The sequence below is a fragment of the Dioscorea cayenensis genome, chromosome 18 (genome assembly GCF_009730915.1).
Source record: "Dioscorea cayenensis subsp. rotundata cultivar TDr96_F1 chromosome 18, TDr96_F1_v2_PseudoChromosome.rev07_lg8_w22 25.fasta, whole genome shotgun sequence".
Taxonomy (NCBI): domain Eukaryota; kingdom Viridiplantae; phylum Streptophyta; class Magnoliopsida; order Dioscoreales; family Dioscoreaceae; genus Dioscorea; species Dioscorea cayenensis.
The window spans coordinates 2,703,686-2,726,656 of record NC_052488.1 but is presented as its reverse complement, the minus strand read 5'-3'; the positions used below and the strand labels follow the sequence as shown (position 1 = coordinate 2,726,656).

The 22,971-nt window shown below is 33.1% G+C and overlaps 1 protein-coding gene across 1 annotated transcript; it reads right to left on the bottom strand.

Annotated features, from left to right (window-relative positions):
• Positions 1 to 6,809: 6,809 nt before the first annotated feature.
• On the bottom strand, positions 6,810 to 12,596 carry LOC120282199 (increased DNA methylation 1-like). The gene is made up of 13 exons (XM_039288956.1): positions 12,536 to 12,596; positions 12,106 to 12,184; positions 11,908 to 11,989; positions 11,769 to 11,828; positions 11,625 to 11,677; positions 11,367 to 11,533; positions 11,066 to 11,276; positions 10,872 to 10,932; positions 10,723 to 10,779; positions 10,390 to 10,638; positions 10,233 to 10,297; positions 9,229 to 9,292; positions 6,810 to 6,995 (listed from the first exon to the last, which is right to left on the bottom strand). The coding sequence occupies exons 1-13, from the start codon at positions 12,594 to 12,596 to the stop codon at positions 6,810 to 6,812; spliced, it is 1,395 nt and encodes a 464-aa protein (XP_039144890.1).
• Positions 12,597 to 22,971: the final 10,375 nt, after the last annotated feature.

The following is a 22,971-nucleotide window of genomic DNA, read 5'->3' as shown; positions in this document are numbered from 1 at the left end:
GACTTGATTTTAAAAATGTTAATTGTTCTAAAAATTCTTGAATTTTTGAGAGCTAGTTGAAAGTTTTTAATATTATTTTATTGATTTGAAAAAGCAGAGAGTTTTAACTTTTAAGGAGAGACGTTAAGCAACCTTGTCTCGTTGACTCTTGTTTTAAATATTATTTATTAAAATTTATTAATTTTGGAAATTAAATTGAAAGATTCTCATGGAGCCCATTGCGCGAGTCCGAGCAGTGGGATCTCAAGAAGCATTTGGTTCATAAGATAAAAATGAGGAGAAATAAAAAAAGAATGAAAGCATGAAAATTTAAAAACTATGCTTGGTTGGAAAACAATAAGAATGATAGTTTATTGGAAATAGAAAAAATAAAAAAAAAAAAGTGATAAAATGACTCTTATGCGCTTTATGCAAATAAATAATGTTACATATATAATAAGTTGTTTTGAATGATAACTATTTTTTTATGCTCCTTGATCTCTAGATTTAATTGTTAAGATTATTAATTAGCTATTAACATCGCTAATCATAGTTTAAAATTAAAAAAATTAAATAAATAAATTACTAACCATAATAAGTACAATTTTTTTATTTTTATATTTTGACATTTAGTAATTGAAAGTTCAATAGTAAAAGAATGAATGTTGATCAAAACAATTCAACCAATCTTTCAAAATATCATAATACATCACACAAATGGATGATGACAAATTGCCATAAAATGCCCGCAATATCAAAATTTAAGAAAAAAATTATACACGTGACGAACAACATGCATAAAGAAACACTTCCGATAATTTGTTAGGGGTTATTTGGTAACCTGTAACTACATGCAACTAGTTGTATTGCAAGTGGAGTTACATGTAAACCATTGTTTGGTTATATGTAAAATGCATTTTACATGTAAAATTTTTTACATGTTATTGTACTTTTGTAGCATTTCAACTTACAGCAACAAAAAAGTTGCTGTAAGTTGAAATGCTGCAAAACAACTTAATTAAAGTTACCTTCTTTCAAACAAAACCATTCTATTCAAAACACAAAAGCCCAATACTCCATCAGCCCCTCCGCTCCGACAGGTTCGCCGTTCCAACATCGCTCCACTCCTCGCTCCGGCAGCGCGCTCCCGTCTCAGCCCCCTGTCCCCCTCCCCGACAGCCACTCCGGTAACCTTACAATCTATCTCAGCGTTGGTGTTTGCTTAACTACCGAAGGTGACCTCACGATCTGTCTCGCCCATAGGAGTTTGCTTCGCTGCCGGAGCCAGAGCCAGAGCCGGAGGTGAGATTGTACTTTTGTTCTTTTTTTTCTTTTTTTTTTGGTATAAAAAAAGGAAAGGGATAATGGACGGAGATTGGTTAGTGGTCTCCTCATTTTTTTTCTTTCTTTTTTTTTGTATTTTTATGGTGATTTGAGCTTGTTTTGAGTTGATCATTGTTCTGATTGATAGACTTCTGTGTTTGCTTGACTTGATAGTGGGAAGCAAAGATAGCTCATCTACTCTATTGTGTATTTGGCTTGTTATTAATTTCAGGTTTGGGATTGCTCATCTTGCCTCTTTTTTTCCTCTATTATGATCTTTGTTGATGTTAATGTGCAAGTGTTCTGATTGATAGCCTCTGATTCTTGTTCGTTTGGTTATTAATGTGTAACTGTACACTGGTCATGTTATAAGAAAACGGAGGTTTCTTTGTGTAATGTTATTAAGGGCAATTTCAATTCTGCCAGATGTGGCATTTGCTAGTATGTCAACATTAATATCCATGCCAATAACTTGCAACTTGAATCAAAGATGAACTTCTTGAATTGATAGGTATCAAAATTCTGTGAACCTTGGTTGTTACTAATACCATTGATGAACATTTTTACTTCTGTCACAAGCGGCTCATCAGTCTTTTTTATCTCTTAGTTGGACATCAATCTTGATGTTCATATTGTTCTGTTAACATGTATTATGGAAAATGATTGTTCATATTGGAAAGATATTTGTGGTTAATTGCTAAAAGAATGTAACTATGACAATATTATCACCCACTGAATAAGGAGAAGCAACTTGTTTGTTTCATTTTCCATTTCCTTCTTACTCTCTATGTTCCAATCGTTTTTTAATATTAAAATCCACACCTTCTAATTTTAAAAATAATTTATATATTATATAAAGTACATTTTCAAAGGATAAACAAAGAAGAAAATGAAATTGATGAAAATTTGGAGGATTGAATTGTTAAAATTACAAATACAAAACTACGTATACAGTTTCATTTTAATCATAGTATCCCTATTTTCAATCTTTTTTTTTAAGTTTTTGGTTTTTTTTCAAATTGACCCTCATTTTATTATAATATTGTCAAAATGTGTAGTGTCCTTTCATATTTTTATGCAAAAAACATTTTGAAATAATTTGTTTTTTCTTGATGAAGAGCATGCATTTACAATGAGTCCATCATAATTGATTGTGGTATTTATTTGAATTATTTTACTTAATAACTATTGCAATATGACTTATAGATGGAGTCAAAGTCTGAAGATGAATATGCCGCAATTGCTTCCACTTTGTTTGCCACCATCTTTGCGTTAATGTGGTTTAGAAAATGAAAACTTAGTTTGCCATGGGAGCCGTATTACAATAGAGATGCACAACGGGCAAATTATATTTCAAGAATCATAAATAGTTCCGATGAGGCTAGTATATCTATGTTGAGAATGAAAAGAGCATCATTTTTTGGATTGTGTGATCTTCTAAAAGCGAAAGGATTGTTATATAATATTTACATGTAAGTGTGGAAGAGCAAGTGGCTATGTTTCTTCACATCGTTGGTCATAATGTGAGAAATAGGGTCGTTGGAGTTAATTTCCTAAGATCGGGAGAAACAGTTAGTCGATATTTCAATCATGTCTTGTATGCTATTGGAGAACTTTGGGGTGAATTAATCCAACCACCTAATATAGCCACAAGTCCAATCATCACGCAAGATCCAAGATTTATGCCATATTTTAAGGTAACAAATCTAGATTTAACTCTAATTAATTATTCAACTAATTGATGCAAGGTGTTAATAATTTTTCATTAATTAATAGGATTGCATTGGAGAACTTGACAGTACACATATTCACACATCTGTTCCACACGATATTGTAGCGCGTTTCAGTGGAGAAAAGGCTTACCCTAGTTAAAATGTACTAAATGAAATTAATTTTGAATTAGAATTTACATATGTACTAGCCGCCTGGGAAGGTTCAGCACATGATGCACTTGTCCTTTGGAATACCTTAGAAAGAGAAGATGGGCTTGTAGTGCCAGAAGGTATCATATCATTATTTCAAAATTAAAATAGTTAAAATCTAATACAATTGTGTAATAGGTTGTGTCTATTTTCTCATAGGCAAATACTACCTAATAGACGCCAGATACTCCACCCGACCGGGTTTTATATCACTATTTTGTGGTGTTCGATACCATCTCAAGGAATTTAGTACATGAGCTCCATCAAATAACAAGGAGTTGTTTAATTATAGCCATTCCTCATTGCGTACTTCAGTGGAATGAGCATATGGTGCTTTGAAAAATCGGTTCAAAATTCTTACATCTAGACCATTTTTTCCATTTCAAACACAAGTGGATATTGTCATTGTGTGTTGCATACTTCATAATTACATTTTACAAAGAGGTAATGACATGTATGTTCCAAATATTGAAGATTGGGAACCAAACACAAATGTACACGAGATGAGAACGTAAGCCCAAGCTCATGAAGAAACAAGGGAATGGTGTGCAATACGAGAAACAATTGTGAATGATATGTGGATTAATAGATAAATCTAACTTTGTAACTTTTTTTTAAACAAAAATATTTTGTGTGGCTTATGGAACACTATATGTTTTGTAAATTTTGTTGTATTTCCTTACATTTTGAAAATTATGAATGTTCGTTTGTGATCATATTGAATATTTCCTTACATTTTGAAATGAGTTTGCTAATTATGTGATATAGATGGAGTCTGTAGACCTAACACAAGAAAGCCATGACTCTGTTGGAAGGAAAACATCAACTAATTTTTGATGGACCGCTATCATGACATTGTTCATGTTGGCATCTTTGCTTGAGCAAGCAACTCTTGGGCTTAAATCTGACAAGGGATTTAAAAGTGTTGCCATCAATGTTGTTGCTAGGGCTGTGGGTGAAAGTTCAACTTGGCCGTAAGTGACACACATGTTTTCAATTGGCTTAGGTATGTAAGAAAAATATGGCTTATAATAAAGAAGATCAAGAATTTAAGTGGTGTGTCATGGGATGATGTGGAGAAAAAAATAATCACGGGAGAGGAGGAATGCCGAATATACATACAAGTAAGTAGTGTCTTAGAGTTTTTTATAATATATTTTAAATATTTGTGCATTAACTCTAATTAAAGAATGTATTTTTATCTTTGTAGGCCCATCTCGGGGAAGAGATTTATATTAATAAGCCAATTCAAGACTATGAAGAGATGGCAATTGTATGTGAAAATAATCAAGCAACGGGATCTTTTGCGAGAACAGGTGCTCAAAGTTCTAGAAGCCTAGGCACACAAATGGAACCACCACTGCAATCGCCAATAATCAATCTTAATAACCAAAGTCAAGGCTTCAATGATTTTGATGATGTCAAACCAACTCAATCTCTTACCAACGACACACCGACGAGCTCCACCTCCAAAGTCAAAAACGGTAAAAAAAGAGAAAAAAGTGCTAAAACAAAGGAAGAAATCATGTGAAATGTTGAGCATTGATTAGGAAGAATTGCAAATGCATTAGATGGAGACAAGAGTCAATTTATTAGTAAACAATTGCTTGAAGAGATCATGACTTTAAGTGAGCACTATACCGAATATGATCTTAGACGGCATATGATTATTTGCTTCAAAATCTTCCTTTAGCAAATGGGTTTATGAACAAAACTCATTCGCTTCATTACCTTTGGATGGATGATTTTATTTATCAATTAAGGGGTGGTCGTCAAGCATGAGTTTTAACACACCATATCGTGTTGTTTTATCTTATGTCATTTAGTATGATGTTATATTTAGAACAATGTTGTGTTTTGTTTTAATTGGACAAGTATCATGGATGATGTCTTTGTTATTTGGAAAAGTATCATGGGATGATGTCTTTGTTATTTATTTTTGTTGTTAGATGGACAAGTGTCATGTTATATTTGAATTATGAATGTTGAATTTCGTATTTTGGATGAACAAGGCTTAATGTTAATAGCTTTGATTGGTTATATGTTGTATTGGATAAATTGCAATGTTGCATAAACTGCAATGTTTTGTTCAGTCAGAACATTTTGATTGTACATATTGTATTTAATCTGTCAATAGCTTGTAGTTCAAATTCTATTGGATCTTTGATGAATGGATTGGAAGTTCCTTTACTTTTTAGATTGTTGTAATAGTTCCTTTCAATTGCTAGTGGAGTTATCATTTTTCCTTACTAAGTCATCTGTTGAGCGTGGGCTTTGTCGTGGCCAGATATATTAGGTTTATCTTTGCTTTTCATATTATATATGGAACTTAATCTGCAGAAAAAAAATACAATCTTACAGTTGGAAATCTGAGGGCAACAAATGTTTGCTCTCCTTGAAATCAACAATAATCAATGTGCAGCTTATGTTGTTGTTAATAACTAACAGGAATTGAAGCTTGTTAGTCTTTGCTCTTCATGTTATAGGACCTTAATTAATGAACAAAGTCCAATAAAATCTCACAGTTGGAAATTTGAGATTTGATGATCGTTTGTTCTCCTTCTTGAGATGAACAGTAATATGTGTTCTGCAAGCTGATGTTCTTAATGATTGATGGGAATTGATTTTATTTTTTATTTTTTTATTTATAAATCACACATCTGGAGATCTCATCGAATTTCTTTAAGCACATATTGTCTATATTACCAGAATGGATGGAACATGTTGATTGATTTCAATAGTGTCAAATATTGGACATTATAAACGATGCACCTGACTAGGATTTATATGTTGCATATTGCTTTTGTTGTAGCCATTAGAATAGAATTATCCATTATTGCTTTGCAAGCCATACTTATGGGTTCATGGCAATGGTTAGTAAATCTAATCTACTGTGATAGTTAACGTTTGATTTTTTAATAATATATAAATAATATATATATTGTGAATAATATATATATATATAGAGTGAACATACATTTAGAAAATGACAAAACAATAAAATAAATTTAATTAATTATTATATATATATAAAGTATTAATTAATTAATAATGAATGGTAAATATTTTGGGGTGGTAATCTCACCATCACCATCTCAATTTGCAGGGTGACTTGCATCATACCAAACAACAAAAAAGTAAATACAGCATTTGCACTTACAGCAAACCAAACAACAATGATGTAATTTAAAATACAGCATTTTCACTTACACTGTAATTTGAATTACATGTAATTTGACTTACAGACAATCAAACAGCCCCTTAGTCTATCGTTTGAACCTTTCAAGTAGGTACTTACTCCAACGAGGAAAAGAAGATGAGTAGAAAGGAGAAGAAACTCTAGGGAAAGAGAATAATTCAAAGAAGAAGAAGAAGATAATCCATTATATTATTCACTGAACTTATCGGCAATCATAATAGCCTTATATAAGCAACAACCAAATCAAGACTAAATCATTACAGGCAGGTATAACAATCTCCAACTGTTATTATTAGATAATGACCCAATCATGCAACAATTCATGATTAAAACAACACATGATCCTTATTCCCATGTTGATCCAATGGCCTATCTTCACCCATATGTCAAATTTCATAATCCAACATCCAATTAGGTTCCTTGACACTTCGATGTGCTTTCTGTTTCACAATGATCATCTCAATCGGATCCGGTGTAGCTAGAACATCACTTGGGTGCTCAGATGAAAGCTCAAGTGGAAAGGTTGTATCAAAATATGCCAGCAATGCAACTAAATAAGATGGGCGCACTCTCTATAAAGGTTACAAGCTAATAGGCAATTGCTTATGAACTAGAATAACATAAGGTGTAAAGATTTCAAAAGTATGATGCGTATTTGCATCAGCAAAACAACTACAATCTCATGAAGAAATTACTAATGGAAGGGTGGCTAATGATGTATAGCATAGGAGGGAATTGAGAGCTTTAGTGGATTTTGTTTCATCTTAGCCTAAAAATGAAACAATTTAAATGGTTCCTGAAGTGATATCACACATGGTGGAGGGTTATGAGACGTGGCATCACTGTTGGTGGAGGGTTTAAGGCTTACTAGTGAAGTTTTGGCTAGTTAGTTAGTTAAGTCTATAGAATTAATTCTACTCCTTCATTTTAATAAGTTGGGGGCCATGCATGTAATAAGTTTAGATGTGGGCCATCCATTGCTGTAATAAAATGACCATTGTAATAAACTATGAGATGTTACAAAAGAAATATTCTCCTTCTCTTCTCTCTGTTCTTTCTTCTTCTCCTCACTCATCTCCTTCTACTCACCAAACTAGCTCTATTCCTATGTAACACCAGTATCAACACCCGGTCTTTCTATGGTGAACAATAGCAAGAAAAGGGAACTCAAAGATTTGGAAAAAAATTTGTAAAGCACTTAAAAACTATCCAAAAAATCAAAGATCAAAGCAACAAAGCCATATAGGAAATCAAACTCATGATAGTTGGCATAGTTCTGTAAAATAATGAGATAGCTACTCAATCTCAGCCTCAACAACATGTTAGTATTAGTAGAGATGGTATATTAGGACCTGGTTGGAGTTCTCATGGTTTTAGCAATTATATTAAGCCAGAATTTCCAAGGTTTGTTGGCATGGGTCTTCATGAGTGGTTATATAAAAGGAGGAACAATTCTTTGAGGTCAATCACATTGTAAAAGTTTACAACATTAAGTTGGCTTCAATTTTATCTAGATCAAAAGATTCTAAATTGGCACAAAGCTTTCTTGAAAACAAGAGCAAGGGGAGAGTGATATTTTGGATTGAGTTTGTTAAAGCTTTATCTGCTAGGTTTGGGGAACATATGTTCCAAGATATGTTTCTGGAATCAAGAAATTGAAAAACAAGTTCTTTATAGCAATGTTGGATGAGTTTGATATGTTATTGTGCAAGGCCGATTTGAGTGAAGCTCAAGTTGTGAGTTACTTGTCGAGTTGGTTGAAAAAGGAGATTGAGATGTATGCCAGGCTCTTTAATCTAGTTTGTTTGCAATTTGCATATGTTCTAGCCAATATTTAAGATGTCTTATGGTCTAAGAAGTGTTCAATGCATCAGGTTACTAGATTATGGAATAAAGCTAGCAGAACCATGGTTAATTTTAATGACAAAATTAAACTCATTCAAGCCAAGAGTGTTAGACCCAACATGCCTTTCTAATGCTAATATGTGGCAAATCAAGAGGCTAACTAGTAAAAAGAATGGATGAGAGAAGACAGAAAGGGACTTTGCTTTAAGTGTGATAAAAAGTTCAACTCCGGAATAGATGTAAAAAGAGACAATTCTACATGTTACTTATGGAGGGGGATTATGTGGAAGACTGTGAGATAATAGAGAAGCTATTGAATAGGAAGTGTCTGATAATGCCAAGCCATTTGTTTTTTTCATGCAATTAATAGCACTAGTGGCTTCCAAACTATGAGAATTGAGGGATGTGAGGGTACAAGGACTATTTTGTTTGATAAATTCTTAAAGTACCCATAATTTCGTGGATGTTAAGGTGGCAATGCAGTTAGGGTGCCTTTTGGAGCCAATTAATAAGTTGAGAGTTATTGCAACAAATGGAAACATGCTAGTCTATAGGGAGGCCTATAGACATTACAGTGGGATATGTTCAAGATTGACTCAATATTACCATTGGATAACTATGACTTGATGTTGGCCATATAATGGCTAGCTGAATTAGGAAATATAATTTGGAATTTTAAACTTTTGCATATGAGTTTTCAATGGTAAAGACAAGATTAGGTGTTGAAGTGTAAAGTAAAAAATAAGATTCAATTAATTACTAATGAGGCCTTGCAAAAGTTGTTGTTCAAGGACTCACAACTATCTCTATCACAATGTTATGCCTTGATTTTGTAGGACTATGGCAAGACATTCTGCTGTTATAGAAGCTAATTTGTAAACCATGATTTCTAAATTGCCAGCAGGAATCTTTGAAGTAAAATGGAGTATGCATTAATATTCCAAGTACCAAGGGCGTTACCTCCACATAGGCAGCAGCACCCAGGATCAGGTTTAAGGAAGGTGCCCACATAGTTTGCATAAGGCTATATAAGTATGGAATTCGCAAAAATCATTAAGAAACTGATACATGCAAAAACGGAACCAGGACTCAATGGTAGGAGGGGCTGAAGCCTAAAGACAAAACATATAAAAAAATCCAATAAAATAATTATTTTAAATGAAAAATAATGTGCTAATATAATAAAAATTTGAATACACATATAAAAAAAGCATAAGGTATAATTTAAATTTTTGTTATTTGCTATAGCGAATATATGACATTTTCAATAATTCAATAAATAAGAATATATCTTAAGTTTGTATTTTTTTTAAAAAATATACTTGTATATATGTTATAATATATTTGCTAAGTCTCATGATCAATTTAAATTATTTAAAATTACTAAAAAAAATTTATATTTTTTATTAAAATTTTGAAATCCTAGTAATTTTTAAATTTAAAAAAATAAAATGTCAAAAAAATACATGCATCAGGAGGATTTGAACTTTGGTGGATTAGGATCACATGCTTTATGGCTAGACCCACTAATCACTCAAGCACAACTACAATACACATTTTTTTATGTCTAAATAGTCTATTTTATATTAATTTAAGTATAGAAAAAAATCGAAACCATCAAATTTTATATTTCCTGAAAAGTGGTGTCTCCGGCGCTGAGAGGGGGCTTCAGCCCCTACTAGCCCCCCTGGTTCCGCCCCTGGATACATGAGATATTAGATGCTTGGTGATTCATGTCACTAATTGTCCTTTCTACTCACCAGTAGTGTTAGCTAAAAAGAAAGATAACTCATGGAAAATGTGTATATAGAAGCCTTAATGCTAGATAAATTGCATTGAGTTGTTATATTTTCAAAACTGGTCTAAGATTTGGTTACTATCAAATCAGAATGCATCTTGAAGACATCTAAAAAAAAAGCATTCATTGTGTGAAATTGATTTGTCTAATAAGACTCTGTCATTACCCAAATACAATCTTGGGGATAAGGTCTTGACCGGTCACCACATCAACAATAGGATCAAATAAATCCTATAAGAAAATAGTATTACAATTAACAGAAAGTATGATGAGAATAATTTCCTTAATTTAAATGGCTTGTGAGAATATGAACATGCACTCACATGGAAAGTGGCGACTGCCTTTGAAAGAAGAATCTTTGCCTCAGCGGATGAGTCTTTTCCTCTCAAAAGCCTCCATTTAATATTAGGATTTGCGCTTAAGCCATTGAAGCCCTTGTCTTTTTGCTTTTGTGAGAGACAATTTAACTCTGCTAAAGAGATTGGCAATGGTCCAACTTGAAGTAATTTTTGTAGCTTGTCATGAATCCTACTGCAGTCATCACAGCAGAACCACTCTCCTTCTGGTAGTTCCTGTTGCAGGACGTGACAAAGAAAGAAATTGTTTGAAAGAAAGGGTAAATAAAATATTAGAGAAACAAAGAAGCCACATTGTACCTTTAAATCAACTATATTACTCTTCTTCAAGCAACCAACATGATATTCCATCTCGCACTGAGATAATGATAAAGAAAAAAATTCTTTCACTAATAAAAATGGAGAAAGATGAGTGAATACTACTAACGTAAGAAGTGCATGCAACTGACCTGATCGCAGATCAAAACAGTACGTGGACCAAACTTTTTTGATTTGTTGAAGTCAAGGCCTCTGCAATGCAATAAAAAACATGAGAACAAACCAAACTATTGTACAAAATCAAGTTGAGGGCTTAAAAAAATAGAAAAAAAGCAGTTATGTAGTTAGCTGATATGTAATTACGTCTATATAGGTACTGACCAACCTGCAAATAGCGCATCCACCAACATAGTCTCCTTGCTCAGTTATGATACGGTTACATCGCTGGTAGATTTGTTCAATCGGTTCGACATTAGCAATCTTTGCAGCAATATATGTATTATTTTTTTGACTGCCACGCTTTCCTCTCAGCTGCAAATTTGTGCACCAATGACAATACCAGTCCCCTTCAGGAATTTCTGATAGCCCAACACATTCTGTGACAACATGGAATAACACAAGCAGGAGACACTTAAGTAACAAAAAAATTATGATTGATACATACAAGAAAAAAGATAAGATTTTACCCTTGTGAAAAACTCTGGGACAGAGATCACATATGAGAAGATCACCACCATCTTCACAGATGTTACAAAGATGATCAGTTTCACAGATAGGAAGCTTTCGATCTTTAGATAAGGAAAGGGCTAGATCATGGAGTGACACACCATCCAATGTGAAGATGTGATTGTATCTAGGAATCACATGTGAGAGTAACAAGTATAGAATTAGGATGGTTATCCTTGCAACATAAACTTCTAAACTTTTAGTGAAGAAAAACTCACGGCTTACGCCTTTTAGCCTGGCCAGCATGTGATTCAAATTGTGAAGGGCTAACCTGTACATAATATAATATATCATTAAAAAACTAAACAAAAATAGATAAAATAAAAATTAGTATTATAGAACTACACAACTCAAATTTTTACCACAATGTTGCAGCAGCTACACAAAATTCCAGAATCCACTAAATAGCCACCCAATAAAATCTGAATGAAAAGTATATCAAATGAAGAAACATAATATAAATCATACTTCAATAAATTAAGAAAACTAATCAAAGCTCACCTGTCCACGGACATAGTATCCCACTTTTACTCTAGCAGGTAAGGTACCACTTGAAAAGACCAACTTATGCATGCCAATATCCCTAATTGGTTAGAAATTAAAAAAATGAAATTAATAAATTACAAATTATCAATTGAAATGATGAATAGTGAAATTAGTCAAATAAAATGAAATGAAATAACCTACTTCTTAGTTAACCTTCCATGACATGTATTCTTTTGAACTGTTGTAGCCTTAGGAGCCTTATTAGTAGTTTGTGTTGCAGAAACATGCTCTTCTGTTACAAAAAAATGTGTCTTTAATATAAAAACAAATATTTTTGGTATAGAAAAGAGGTTTTTATTACAGAAACAAATGGTCTGATATAGATGTCAACACTTTTGGTACGACTGCTATTGGTACAGACGCATTCATAGGTATCTTTGATGTTGAAGTAGGCATAAAACATGTTGTTTATGAATAGTATAATTTGGCTCTGATACCGAAATAGATGATTTTGGTGTATATATATGTGTTTCTGATACAAAAGGCATTGACATTGATGTAGAAATATTTTCCAAATTGGGGAGTGCAAAATCAAGTGCCTTTTCTATGAAGGTATAGTTCTTTGATATAAAAAGAATATTACCAGATCTAATGGCGAACTCGTCTGTTTCCATCTCTTTACCCTTCCAGCCATCGCCCGCCATGGAAGAAGCTTTGAAGCCGAAGATCGCCGAGTCAAGGATCGCTTTTGTTCAATTTAAGGTATGAAGGAGTCCTAGAACCTTTGGAACGATGGGAGGATGAGGAAGAAAAATTTTTAAGGAAGAGGAGAACAATAGAGATTGAAAAAGAGAAAAAGATAGAGATGTTAAAAGAAGAGAAAAATGAGGAGAAGATATAAAGAAAGAAACAAAGAAAGGTGGGTGAATTGACCAAAGTACCCCTTTAGGTGATTTGTGCTTTTGCCCAAACACTTCTATTTTCTTACTTTATTACTATTAAAAGTTAGTATATATTTTAACATTAATATTTTTCATGGTGTATGTGCTTACTTTTCTGGCCCTATTTCTTGTTTTTAGAAAAATAGAAAAATTAATTATAAACAAAAATTCAGAAAAGAGATGAAGCGTTTCCTTGAAGTTTGAGACTAAAGCATAGGGGCAAAATGGGAAGGTGGAGGGAGAGCATAGGGCATGTAGGGACGCGTGGCCATGAGATGAGATGATACGGGCTCTCGGATATGAACAAGTCATGGAGAAAAAGCATTTCTCACAAGTCACATCAGCCAAAAATAGAAAACGCGTGATTCTCATGACTTGTTCAATGTACATACTGACAACAAATATATTAAAAAATTGGGTTATCTTTCCTGCTAAGTAAGGGCAATTGTGTCATTTGAGTCTAATCAGCAAGGGTAACTTTTCTCAAGCAAAGCACAAGATGGCTCTAAATCTGCAAAAATATAATCTCCAAAATCTCAAGATATCATTTTGGTTAATATAGTCTCCATCGATTGGCCATCAGTCCATCAGCGGTCCGGCCATCCCCTGTTTGGCCTCTGTCGCCCGGCTGCCATTGATCGGCGATCCTCCGACGGTCCACCAGTAGTCTGGCCACTGACCGGCTAGTCTCTGATGATCAATCAGCCAGTTACAATTTTTCTATTTTGTTAAAACATTGATTCTGTAAGAATAAAGTATTCCACACTTTCTATAACAATCACTTACACTTCCTACATAATAAAATTATGCCATATTATTTTATTTTGTACCCAAACATACCCTTAATCAGCATATAGAAATATTATCATAACATGTTATCTATGTTGAATTACAAAGCCCGTGAAAATGCCTTACATGGAAAAACAATGGCCTTAAAATTAGAATTTGTACATTTTATTTAAATCATAATTAAGATAAGTGAGTAATAAAATCAAGATTCTATGGAGAAATATTCTAATTTTGTGATCATGATTTTTTTTTTTTTTGCTTGTTTTACAAAATTAATGAAAAAATGATTACATAATAGCACATGGATAATTAAGGTGAATATTTAGTCAAATCAATTAATCTTGCTATCTATGGTACCTTATTCTCGGTTATAAATAATAAATCTCATTATTTTTTTTAATCAATTTCTAATAAATTCTTATAAAAATAAACGAATGTTCAAATTACTTTTAGCATGTTTTTAAGAAAAATAGTATCAAATAATTATTTTTTTATGAATAATGATATTCTAATATGAGAATGATGGATTATTACATAGTTAATATGATAAAGTTACATTGAAACTAATATCTATCATAGATGGAAAGTAAGCTCATCAAAGTGATGTGCCTCCCAGCTTTTCATGTGAATAAATATAATTAGACATTATTTTTTTTCTTATTTTGATTTATAATAAAATTCTTGATTTTATTTGAATCCAAATTAGTTGATATAAACTTATATATCCCATACTCCTAGGTTAATGTTACTTACAATAGCGCATCATACAATACAAATAACATAAATAATAAAAGAATGCCAAATTAAATTAACAATGAGAAATGCTATCCATGGCGAATGAGTGGGCTGAACTAACACGCCGAATGATGTGGATACCTACGTTGAATCCACGTCATCTTGTTTCTCTCTCCTAGGCAAATTTAAAAAAAAAAACAAAAACAAAAGAGATCCTATCCCTTTCTCTTTCCCTTTATCTTTGTCTTACACTTTGCCTCCTCTCCACCTCTTCGAGTTGTGGTTGGCGAGATTGATTGCAAGAGCAAAAGAGATCCCTTCTCTCTTTCTTCATCCCCATCCCTCGATTCCTCTTTATCTCCTCTAGTTCCAAAGAGATTGATCCCAAGTGCATTTAAGGAAGAAAGCTGGCCAGATTCATCACTCTCACCCTAGGGTTCCTCTCAGCCTCTTAAAGTTTTGGCAAGCTCGATCTCGAGACCATTTGAGGAAGATGGCTTATCGGATTCATCTCCTCTCCTTCTCCCTCATCCTTGATTCCTCTTCATCTCCACAAGTTGTGACAAGATCGATCATGATCTTGCAATAATGGAGCAAATCGGACCTTCCGAGAAGGTGATCTATGCTTTAAGATGTGAAGTTATCGGTGATTGGGTAACTAGTCCGATGCTTGCCTTTTATGCTTTCTTGATGATTTATGCAAATAGTGAATTTGGGAATTTGTGAGTATGTAGCTACTTATATTTTTTTATTCATGATATTATATTTGGAGGATTTGCTATGTTTATCACTTTGCCAATAGCTAAGTTTGTACTTCCATTTTGCTTATTTATTTTGTTGATCTCCAAATGAACTCGTGATTAGATAATGTCTTGGTTGATCTTCCATGCACGTGGATTTATATATATATATATATATCTTTCGTATATGTTCTTTATATTTATTATTAACCATATTAAATAATGATGCAATTGATGCTTGCACTATAGATTTTTTTTATTATTTATGCAACTTGTGAATTGTGGGTTTTTGAGTTTGTGCTTTGAATATCTCTAAATTCATTTATACTATATTTTATGTGTTTTTGTGCAATTTGGTGAAATATAGTACTACTAAGATTTTATCTATTTTAGTTTTGTAGGAAGGTAGTTGCTACTAATTCATTAATCCACACGGTAAAACTTGGATTGAATACTTTGGATGGTTTATATTGCAGGTTCTTCCTTAAGGTTATTAAAAATCCTTACTATATTGCTAGGTACAATTCAAACATAGAAATCCTTGATGTAGTCAAGGGTGGCATGAGTTTCTCATTTGTTCTTAATTTGCAAATCATGTTCTCCATGATAAAGATATTTATAAGAAAAAGTATGATGCATCAGGTGAGAATGTTGAGGAGATAAGGGATGAGGTTCAATTCTCCAATGATGAGAAGGAAGTTGAATGCAGAAGATCTCTCAGACAGACAAAAAAAGCAACTAGACACAATATGCACAACAATAGGGAAAAGATGTATCTACTAGTTGATGGTGTAGGTTTTTCTACATTGGGAACTTGTTCATTAAAGACTGTTTCATTCAAGAAAAAGAAAAAAAAAAGCATGATATGTAATAGTTTCTATTTTCTATTTTTTATTTTTGGTAAATCGTGTTAGTCTACCTCTTATTTATTTATTTTTGGCTGACTGTTTGTTATACTAAATTGTATTTGATTTGATTCTCTGACAACTGAAAAAGAATAATGTTGTATGGAAAATTGTGAAAGGAATACATGGAAAAACTTGGCATTTATAGACCAACAAAGTTGATTGTGCAAATACAACAACAAAAGAACCACTGATAAATATGCAATATACAATTTCAATTGAATGAACTAATACAACCACAAAATACATGTATAGCATACAACTCTTAGTTGAATGTGCAAATATAACAGCAGAAGAACCACTAATACATGTGCAACATATAAATCTCAATTGAATGGGCACATACAATAGCAAAAGAACCTCTAATACATGTGCATCATACAACTCTCAGAGTGCTTGATATGTCATTAAAATGCATGTTTTCAAGTCGAAGAGCTTCCAAATTTTTACAAGATGCAGTTTCATAAACAAAATCAAGTTAATTAGGTGACTGATCTACAACTGACTAAGATACTGGTGGATAGAATAATTAAGTACCTAATAAGAGCCTCAAGTGTTTCACTTTACACCAAAAATAATCCTTGTTATATCTATCATAAGCGAGAGAAACAAATTAAAAAGCAAACTTCATTACAATACCCTAAACTTCTCTTTGAAAAGTCAGGTTCTTTAATAGAGTCAGATTTCTCTATCACCTTTCAAATTGGCTTGTGTAAATGTTTGCAGAAATAAGAAGAACATAAAATGAAAAAAAAATGCATTAACAATAACAAAGAATGGAATTACAATCTAATGGCTGAATTTGAATTGACATTGGCCTAAGAGTTGAATTTGATTCATGACCAAATGAAGCGTGATGTTCCAATTTCATTTGTAGGCATCTCTGCATTATCACTCAATGTTGGATTGATGGTTTACCCTATTGCAAGTAATTCAAACACCTAAATAATGTGTTTACTATTTTACACACTAAAATGCATTTATAGAAGTATTTCATGTTTTTAATTACCAATGATGTTGTACCAATGCCAAAATGTTGCAAAGTGAAGTTGCAAACATCTACATTAGACACATTTGGATAAAAGTTTGATATCACCTAAGAAGACAAATAGTTATCCAATTTAATAAAAACATTGTTTGAAATACCATAACAAATATAAATATAGAAGAAAATAACATTACCACAATTTCTTGGTTACGAAGTTCAACTTGTGCATCATTCTGTGTTCGTACATTACCCTTTGCTTGAGTTTTTTGAAAAAAAAATATCAATTTCAGTCTAAAAAATAATTATAAGACAATGAAAATGATGATAAAAATATAAATACCTTTTTTATTTCTTTTGATTTTTTGTTCACCTTTTGGCTTTTTCCTTTTTGATGGCGGCGCCTTTACTCCACACTTTTAAAGGAGTTAGAAATTTTATGGTTGAAGATGTTGGTTGATGGTGCTCTTGATAATTTTTCCAACAATATGGGTGATATAACTTGATTGGAATGACTTTCCCAATAATTTGCATTTTCTATGAGTTTCTCTATTGCCTCATCCACACATTTCATCAAAAAATTATATTTTTTTTGACAGATTTAACTCCAATTTCAGTTGTTTAGAAAATGAGAACATAAGTTGTTGTATCGATTTTTTTGCTGACAAATTTGTGTATCATCATAACAACTCTTTAAGTAAGTATATCAACGTCTTATCTCCTTTCTCCAATGGGGTAAAATGCATTGAGATGGAATCTCTTTCACATTCATCTCAATAAAAACTTTGCATATATGTCTACAAATAATTCCTTTAAACTCAAATAAATCACATGAACATTTAATATCAAATTTACCCTCATTGTGATAAACATTAAAAGCCACTTGATGTTTGATTTTTGCCATCTTTTTCCCTTTAAAAATGTCTCATCACCTAAAAATGTACTCTTGGCTCATTTGACTCAGATAAATGTAAGATTGCAATATAAAATTTCTCTTAATTCATCTTAGAACAATTTGAAAATTTCATTTGTATAGGCTTCTTATAGTTGCTTCTCAAAATGACAATCAGTCAGCATTGGAAACCTTGAGTTAAAAGATGCAAAATCAACTTTGTTTTCCTTATCAACCTTACTTTTAATGCATTATCATACTGCTCTATAAATTGCTTTAAGGATGTGTTTGGACCAGCATTTATGCTTGCACTTCTTTGAGAGGTGGGCATTCCATCCCAGAAAACTCCTTTAAGATATATATAGGAGCCCAATGATGATATATATATATATAAGGAATTCAACCATTCATTTTTCTCAAGGCTATAATCTTTTATCATCTTCAACCAAATGTTTTCAAATTTTTCAATATCTACTGCCTCATAAACAATACTCTTCAAAATCATTTTTTTTGCTTTATATATAATCAGTCCTCCAAGCTTCTCGGGAATTTTCTTCATAATATGCCAAAGACGAAGACGGTGATGAGAATTTGGAAATACCACCCTAATTGCACCTTGAATAGCCATACATTGATATAGAACTATTGCCTTAGGAGCATTGCCTGACATGCATTCCGGCCAAGTTTTGAACAACTAAAGGTAGGTTTCTACATTTTCTTTTGACAATAAACCACATCCAAACAATATGGTTTGCCCATGATGGTTTACTCCTACAAAAGGAGAAAAAGGCATATCATACTTATTTGTTAAATATGTCAACATGACCAAAATCCTCATAGGCCGCTATAGACCTTGCATCTGCCCAAAATACGTTTCTTAGATGACCTTCCTCATCTATATCAATCAAATAAAAAAAAATTGAATTTCTTCATTGCATGTGTGAAAATTAATTGCCAAGTGCCTGCGCATTGCCAACTCCAAGTCTAAATTGCCTTGCTTTTACGATATAGTTCTGACAATCTTTTTCAGTATAGGTCAAACTTTCATATCCACCACTTTCAACAGTTAAAGGATGAAAATTCTTACTTAAACCTATACCTGTTTAGCCATTTAAGTCAAGCCTTCTCTTGACATATGCGTCCATTATTTTATTGCACCTTTGAAAATGAGCCTTATTATTAGACTAAGTGCATGATTATGCTCCAAGTTAACAAAAGATATAGTAAAACGACCATCATTACCAACAATAATATTGATCTTGGCTTCATAATTTGTTTAAGTGGACAACCTTGGGTTGAAAGTACTTTTCACAATAGATATCCTTTTACCACCTCCTAGACATGCAAGTGTTAATATTTTAATTTTTCATCATCTCCTGATATTGTACTTTTTTTTATTAATACCAAAACCTTCTTGTCAAGCATATTCAACATAAAAGGTGTAAACTTCTTTATCAGAATTAAACACCATGCCTGCTGAGGGAATAACATTTTCAAGGACTGAATTCTCCAACTCTACCATTTTCTCTTTCTCCTTATTCAATATTTCTAAACTAGAAGATCGGTCTTCTATTCCATTCTTCGCTTGTTCAGAAGATTCAAGTTCCAATTCAACCATACTGTTATCTATTTGGATCTATATTTGTAAAGAAATAATAACAACAACATGAGTTTATTAACTGAAACTCAGTACATCAAAAGTTTCTTTTGACAAACTTATAAATGAAATCACTCCAACTAGCAATGCCTGATGATCCGGTTCCAAGCACTCTTGATAAGTTCTTGAACATGAATATTTTATATATCAATTGCACTACATTTTGCATGTTATTTCATATGTGTAGCACCAAACTAGTATGTAATCACAATGTTTTGATCGTCGAGGGCTTTAATTGCATTTCAAGGCCAAAGGAATGAATATGTAGATGATTTGAGGCAGATCAAACCAAAATATAAGTTCCAGAACATCACTACCATGGTCCGACTAAGCCAGCACACAGAATCCATAAGACAACATCACAAAAGCCACAAAGACATTCACAACGGCCGTTGTACACAAAATGCCAGAGCCAGACAGTGTCAAAGTGCGACTTATAGCCCAAGAAAGATATTTTAATCACAACCGCGTGAACAATGACCGTTGTGGCCTAGTGGCGGACACATTATAAATAACCCTAGAGTTTTTGATTTTAGGGGGAGGATATTTTGCCGAATTAGGTTAGAGGCGGTCAGACTTCTAGAGTTTGGTACGATTGGAGACGAGATTCAATATGATTTCAGTGGATTCCTGCGAGTTCTTCAAGGAGAAGTCAATGAATATCTATAGTGGAGGCGTACGAAGAGATTGAGGGGCCATCTTAACATCCTTGGGATCTTCTCAACCTCAACCATCAGAGATATATTGGAGGAGTTAGCTTTAAAATTCTTAATACTTTTCTTGTAGATTCTTTATATTCTTTGATATTTATTCTTATATCTATGATAGGACTGAATTCTAAGGGGAATTGTATGATGATATACCTAATATTTTACTTGTGAATATCAATTTCATTGGTAATATATTATTCTTCCTAGTTGATTGAGATTCATTGCATGTCTGCTTCATGTTTATTGTGTTGATGCTGTGAGGAAGAGATTCCCACTCATTAGAACACCCATGCTTTTGTTAGATCTATGCATGCACTAAGAGATTAGCCATAGCTGTGTTTTGGATTAGGGTTTAATTACCCTTTGTGTGGAGTTCTTGTTCTTAAGGTAGAGATAAGAGGCTAGGTTGGAAGAAATTCCTTCTTAAGTTCCTAGTGATTTAGATCTGATTACCAAGAGATTGGGACCAACAAGTCTCTGAATTCTCTCGGTCTAACACTAGATAGCATTACCATACTTTATTTCATATTATAAGTAAATGCTGAGGGAATCCCCATACGGCTAACCACTCCTTCCAAATGAAATTCTTAAACACCAACTTTTCAATGGATCTCTGGACATATAACGGAGATAAGTTTCCAAACATCTGTTGACCACCTCGGATTGGCCATGAATATGGGATGATATGATGAAGAATATTTTAAATCAACACTACAACCTAAAAAATTCTTGCTAGAATATGCTCATAAAAGTCATAACTCTATCACTAACTATTATAGATAGAAACCCATATAGCTTGTAAACATTATATGGATATGAGAATGGGGGAAAAAAAGGGGCATTTTTGGTTGATCTTTCAACCACTACTTAAATCACATCTTTCCCCTTTAACTCTAATATACCTTTTATTAAGGAAGGACCTACATGGTGGCTAGTGGGGCAGTTGCCCTCACTAAAATTTGAAAAGTATGCTATGCCTATAGAGTTTATATTGTATATATAGTTAAATTTTTTTGAATTTGTATCATTTGTGCCACTAAAATTGAAAAATAAAAATGTATGATAAACTTTGCCCCCCACTAAACAAAAAATTGAAAAATAAAAATATATGATAAACTTTTCTTGATAAAGTCCATAGTCATATTAGTAATAATGGAATGTGGAATAAGTAATAGTTGTAATTGTTAGGATTATGCCTTCGAATGCTAATGAGGATACTTGTATTATGACATTTCATTTGTATTACACATTCTTATTATTAATAATAGGGGTTTATTTTAAAGTTCATATGTATCTTGTGATGATATATTAATTAGTTCTAAACATTATAGTCTTTATATATTAAGTTAAACTTTCTACTCTTTGTGGGATAAGGAGGAGGGCAAAATAAGGGTTTAGTACTTATGCACTTAAATTATTCACAAATCAAAGAATCTTTAATTGGGCATTAAAGATTCGTAAGGATTTGTATGACATATACTTTGATAAAAAATGCTAGTTGAATACTATAGGATAGTGGGAGTAGAGGTGGGCACGGGCCCGTTAACCGGGCCCACCGGGTCCGGTTCACCGCCCCACCGACCCGGACCCGAACCGGCCTGGCTAGGTGTAGAACCTGCCGGGCCGGGTTGGCCCGTCTGACCCGGCGGGTCCGAGTCACAGGAAGCTGGGCCCGGAACTAGCTCGGCTTCCATTTGACTCGGCGGGTCGGCCGGGTTGGGCTCGACGGGCCAGCTGGGTTGGCAAGCCCAAAAAAAAAATTCAAAAATTAAAAAAATTCAAAAAATTCAGAAAAAATAGGAAAAAAATCAGAAAATTTCTAAAAATTCAAGAAAAATTCAGAAAATTTTGTAGAAAAAAAATAAATTAATTAAGACCCTAAAATTTAAGACCACAAGTTTCCAAATAATAAGAGATGCCCCATGTATTACACTAAATTTCATTCAAATTTTAAATTACACTAAATTTGAAAATAAGTGGCTTGCACTTAGTTCATTTACACGCCGAATCAAGTTGCCTACATATCCTCCTGGGTGTGAGAGGAATCAAAGCCCACGTAGTTCTATTACACAGTGTAACCAGTCACCCACTTACCTAATCGATACCATCTAAGTCTTGGTCGGACTCAATGACTGTTGTTGTCGAGCCAGGTGTGCTCATCATGTTATCTGTGTAGAAGAAATCACTAGCATCTGGACTTCTTTGTTCTGCTTCTTGTTGCCGAACTTGAGCACGTTTTCAGTCATCCATGCAAACTTGAATTTCAATATTTTGTAGGGTCAATTGCAAACGTGTTGAATCCAACATGTTTCCACCTGCGCTAAAAGTCTGCTTGCAAGCTACTGCAGACATAGGACATGCAAAAATATCCTTTACCATTAGTGAAAAAATGGGGTACGGATTTCCATTACCTTGCCACTAGTTGAGGACGTTAAAAGTCATATCTGTGTTGATTTCTTTTGAGAACCGGAAGGGAGTGTTTAAATACAAGTCGAGCTCTGTATATTGTGATCCCCTTGGTTTCTTCTTTGCTTGCCTCTGCCGGAATGATTCTCCTCCACCACTGCTAGATTGTCCTACTGCCTCCTGTGCAACTTGTGGAACTATATGACTATATCTAATACAATAACTATCATATAATTCAACAAGTTGGCTCCTTGTATCAACAACAATTTCATTGACATCCACAATGCTGTCGGAGTCCAGTTCAGATTCTTGAGTATCC

Bases quoted from the DNA above. Each gene is read 5' to 3' on its own strand.
- LOC120282199 (XM_039288956.1), bottom strand. From the start codon at position 12,596: ATGGCGGGCGATGGCTGGAAGGGTAAAGAGATGGAAACAGACGAGTTC. The intron at 11,829-11,907 runs GTGAGCTTTGAT...CTTTTCATTCAG, and splicing joins GATACTATGTCCGTGGACAG to ATTTTATTGGGTGGCTATTT. The intron at 11,678-11,768 runs GTAAAAATTTGA...TATTATGTACAG, and splicing joins GTAGCTGCTGCAACATTGTG to GTTAGCCCTTCACAATTTGA.